Here is a 4,680-nt window from a genome sequence, read left to right on the forward strand (position 1 = left end):
CGTTATTCACTGGAACAGCACTGTACATTATTATACAAGAAAAAGGGGGCAGAGCAAAGAGTAACACTGCCACACGATAAAATGCGATTGTGAAAGTTTTTACAAATCGAGCTCGACCTAAAACAATGGTTTTGTATTCCAGCAGTCTGCGTGTTTATTGGTAATAGACGTTAAACATGAAGAACGCCTTTCACATTCCTTATTTACCAAGGGGTTTACGGACAAGAGCTGTGAAAAAAATCACAGATCAAGCTGGTGAAGATGACATCGGTTTCATTCCTCTAAGTGTCCAACTTTTGGAGCTATAGGCATTATAAAATTAAGAGTCGCTACGAAAAAAAACCCTGATTTTGGCCCGAAGGACAGTGTCACTTGAATTCACAAATCATGGAGAATGATATTCGGTAGGCTATTATTTCCATGTCTATGACAGCGCACTGCATATTTATAGCCAAAAGAAATCTGAATATCAAACCGCAAACTATCTTTACAGCGGTATGTAACTAATCAAATATAATGCAAAAAAAAAAATCCACCTTAAGAAGAAATGTTCAAATAATTAGGTTAATAGAGCAATTTCTGGAGCACTTCAGCAGACAAACTATCTTTACAGCGGTATGTAACTAATCAAAGATAATGCAAAAAAAAAAAATCCACCTTAAGAAGAAATGTTCAAATAATTAGGTTAATAGAGCAATTTCTGGAGCACTTCAGCAGGTGTCCTCCATGTGAGAGTGACAGTGGGAAAAAGTGTTTTGGAAGAACATCAGCACATTGACTACCTTAAGGCTGGCTCTTTTAATTACCATATTGCAATATATATATATATTTTTTCAGAATAACAAGGAAATAAGTAGAAGTTAATTGTTGCCATATAGATACTATTGAGAGCGTTTAAATCCACAGATACCCAAGCAGGTCAAGACCAGGTCAGCAACATACAGGCCGAGATTAACATAGGTCATGATGGTCACAACAAACTGGATGCTCCATATACAGCTGTTTCCCGGACAGTCTTTGGGCCGCGGGTTTCCTCTGAAGCTGTAGGTGGGCCAGAGAATGGCAGCAGAGATGTAAAGCAGAACCGATATGACCAGGAAAATCATTGTGAAACGATCAATGCTGAAGGGCAGACAGTTCTTTAACTTGGTCAAGATGTTGGTGATGATGGTCAGGAGGGTTAGAGGCAAAGGAACCACGTAGGCCACGATGCACCACAGCAGAGCCGGTTTACCCACGTAACCGATCAGGGAAATGAGGATGATGCAGGCAACGAAGGCCTCGAGGATCTTAATGAAGCCTGGAAGCGCAGCCACATACGTCGCAGAGCGTGTCGCATCGCATCTGTCCCTGAACGTCTCCACGCAGTAAAGCGCGCAACACACCACCGAGAGGATCGTGACCATCCAGCCCCAGATGCACTTCCGGCAGATGTAGAAGTTGGCGAACATCGCCGTGCAGGAGAACGTGCAGAGCGACGCCATCATGGCCATGCCGGTCGTGAAGTCGTCCCAGTCCATGCAGAACACCAGGATCAGCTTGTGGATGAGGAGCATCTCCACTATGGTGATGATCAGCGAGATGATGGGACACAAACCCCACACCACCATGCAGTAGATCCAGTAGGTGTGAAGCGGGTGACCCCAGACGTAGCTCACCGCAAACGTCACCGCGCACATCACGATCTGCGCTATGTGCAAGGCGCCGCGAGTGCTTGTCAGGGCGGAAAGAGAGAACTTGGGCTTTTCCATCTTGACAATACCCAGCGTGGAGTGGCTCTTCAACAGGTCTGAAGGCGTTATGAAAACAAGCTGCTTTCGGAGGAAGATAAAAAGGCATGACATGCCAGATCATGCAAAAGACACTGCAACTATCACACCATAAAGCTCCACCTCGGCCTAACGATTATCATTGGGGAAGATACTCAAAAGTCAAGTCACATTTATTTATAGTGCTTTATACAAAGTTCATCAATTATGAAACAAATTCAATTCAGCTGTAAAGCAGCTCTACAGAACACAATAGTGTCACTATTCAGCTCAGTTTAATTAAGTGTTGATTTAATTCAGTTCAATAACTGTCAATGTTGCATAGTTAATCAATTATGAAACATTCAATAATTCAGTTCAGCTATAAAGCAGCTCTATAGAAGACAATATTGTCATTATTCAGCTTAATTTAGTTGTGTATTGTTTCAGTTCAATAACCGTCAATGTTGCAAAGGTCGTCAATTATAAAATTCATTCAATTCTATAAAGCAGCTCTACAGAAAACTGTGTCATTATTTCAAAGCTTATTCATTTAATCCAATAATTACGAAATGACTTCAATTTCATAAATTTAGCTCAATTTAGTTACAAAAAGTACAAAAAATAATTGTCATTATTTAGCTGAATTTAGATCAGCAACAATGTCATTTTGCAAAGTTCATTCATTACAAAATGAATTCAATAGCGTCATTTTAAAGCTCATTTTAGTTTAAAGCTTCAGTAATCTTTTTGGTATTGCAAAATTATTGCAATTATGAATCAAATTCAACTTAAGCATAAAGCAGCTCTACAAAAATGATAGTTAATATTAAATTCAATTAAGTTAAATTTTTATTCAATTCAGTTCAGTGACAGTGTCAATGTTGCAAAGTTAATCAATTATGAAAAAATTGAATTCTATAAAGTGGTTATAGAGAATGCAGTGGTGTTATTTATGATTCCAGGCTTGTTTTATTTAAAAAGAAAAGAGCCTTTAACACTAGCATTCTCTATTCTTTCTACTTGTTTTCTTTTTATTTAGTATAAATAATGAGGCTGAACCAAGTCAGATTTAGTCAGGTTAAAAAAGGTTCTGTGAAGTGAAAATCACTGGATGCAACCAACAAATGAGTTCTGAACATCTTTACTTTAAGCTGGATTAACTTTGACAGATGAAATGGCACTGTAATGGAGGAAAATTAGTCAAATGTTTCACAACCATTGATTATATTTAACAATCTTTGTTATTTATTTGTCAGAATCATATTATGGAGTAAGGAAATGTTGGAATTTGCAAGCTAGAAATGACCTTCAGTTTGCAACTGAGCTTATTTTCCTCAGTGCCACTGAGTTTTAGCTGGAAGAATATCTTTGAATAATATCTAGATACTGTCAATGTCCTGACTTTATTTAAATGTGCCTATGATAATCTAACAGCATGAGATTGTTCTTGCTAATGTAAGCATGAACACCGGTGTGACCATGTGCAGAGCTGCTTCAGAGAACTAAATTTATGTTTATATGTGTTAATACTGTCATTTAGCATTACCGCTCAGGCCGATCTAGCAGCTAAAGTCTGCTGCAGCCTCAAATCTGCCCTTAAGACATCTGACATCTGCCCCCTAGTGAATGTACAGAATAACAGCAGCTTTATACGTTTGCAGCCATAGAGATCAGTAAATGTGCAATATTTTCATGATTTTAGAAACATAAATGGTTTATTACTGCAGTTCGAAGGGATATTTCACCCAAAAATGAAACTTCCAAACCTGAGGTTCTTTCTTCTGTTGAACACTGATATTTTGAAGAATGTTGTTAACTAAACAGTTGCTGGTAGCCATTGACTTGAAAGTAGCCATTTTCCTACTGTGGAAGCCAATGGCTACCAGTAATTCTTTGGTTACCCATATTCTTCAAAACATCATATTGGTGACAAATGATGACAAACTTTTCATTTTTGGGTGAACCATCCCTTTCACATTAGTAGATATTCAAGAGTGGAGCAGCTTTCCTGTTGTCCTCATTACTCATTAGCCATGCATGATCATGCATTATCATTATGCATCATCTATGCAGGATTAAATTACTAAAATGGACTGCTGGTGAACTGCATCCATGTATATTACCTATTTACCACATTTACGTCCGAAGGGATATTTCACCCAAAAATGAAACTTCCAAACCTGAGGTTCTTTCTTCTGTTGAACACTGATATTTTGAAGAATGTTGTTAACTAAACAGTTGCTGGTAGCCATTGACTTCCATTTTTTTTCCCTACTGTGGAAGCCAATGGCTACCAGTAATTCTTTGGTTACCCATATTCTTCAAAAAATCATATTGGTGACAAATGATGACAAACTTTTCATTTTTGGGTGAACCATCCCTTTCACATTAGTAGATATTCAAGAGTGGAGCAGCTTTCCTGTTGTCCTCATTACTCATTAGCCATGCATGATCATGCATTATCATTATGCATCATCTATGCAGGATTAAATTACTAAAATGGACTGCTGGTGAACTGCATCCATGTATATTACCTATTTACCACATTTACGTAATATATTCTTTGATTATATAAATGTTTTCAGTGAATCATTGTAAACTGGACAATGGGTCACCTATTCCTTGTTATTTTGTCTGGTTGGTCTATATTTAAAGGGGTCATATGATGTGATTTCCGTTTTTCCTTTCTCTTTGGAGTGTTACAAGCTCTTGGTGCATAAAGAAGATCTGTAAAGTTGCAAACACTAAAGTCTCAAATCCAAAGAGATATTCTTTATAAATTTAAGAGTCAGCCACACCTACCTAAAACAGCTTGTTCTAACACGCCCCCACATATCTACGTCACTATGTGGGAAGATTTGCATAACGCCGCTCAAATGTTCACGCAAAGAAAGAAGGCGTAACTTTTATTCTCGCTGTAGTATTGTTG

The 4,680-nt window shown here is 37.9% G+C and overlaps 1 protein-coding gene across 1 annotated transcript; it reads right to left on the bottom strand.

Moving 5' to 3' along the window:
• Positions 1-881: 881 nt before the first annotated feature.
• LOC107561101 (myeloid-associated differentiation marker-like protein 2) lies at positions 882-1,751 on the bottom strand. The gene has a single exon (XM_016245458.1). The coding sequence runs from the start codon at positions 1,749-1,751 to the stop codon at positions 882-884; it is 870 nt and encodes a 289-aa protein (XP_016100944.1).
• Between the last annotated feature and the right edge of the window lie 2,929 nt (positions 1,752-4,680).

Source organism: Sinocyclocheilus grahami, unplaced genomic scaffold (genome assembly GCF_001515645.1).
Source record: "Sinocyclocheilus grahami isolate Dianchi unplaced genomic scaffold, SAMN03320097.WGS_v1.1 scaffold758.1, whole genome shotgun sequence".
Lineage (NCBI taxonomy): Eukaryota > Metazoa > Chordata > Actinopteri > Cypriniformes > Cyprinidae > Sinocyclocheilus > Sinocyclocheilus grahami.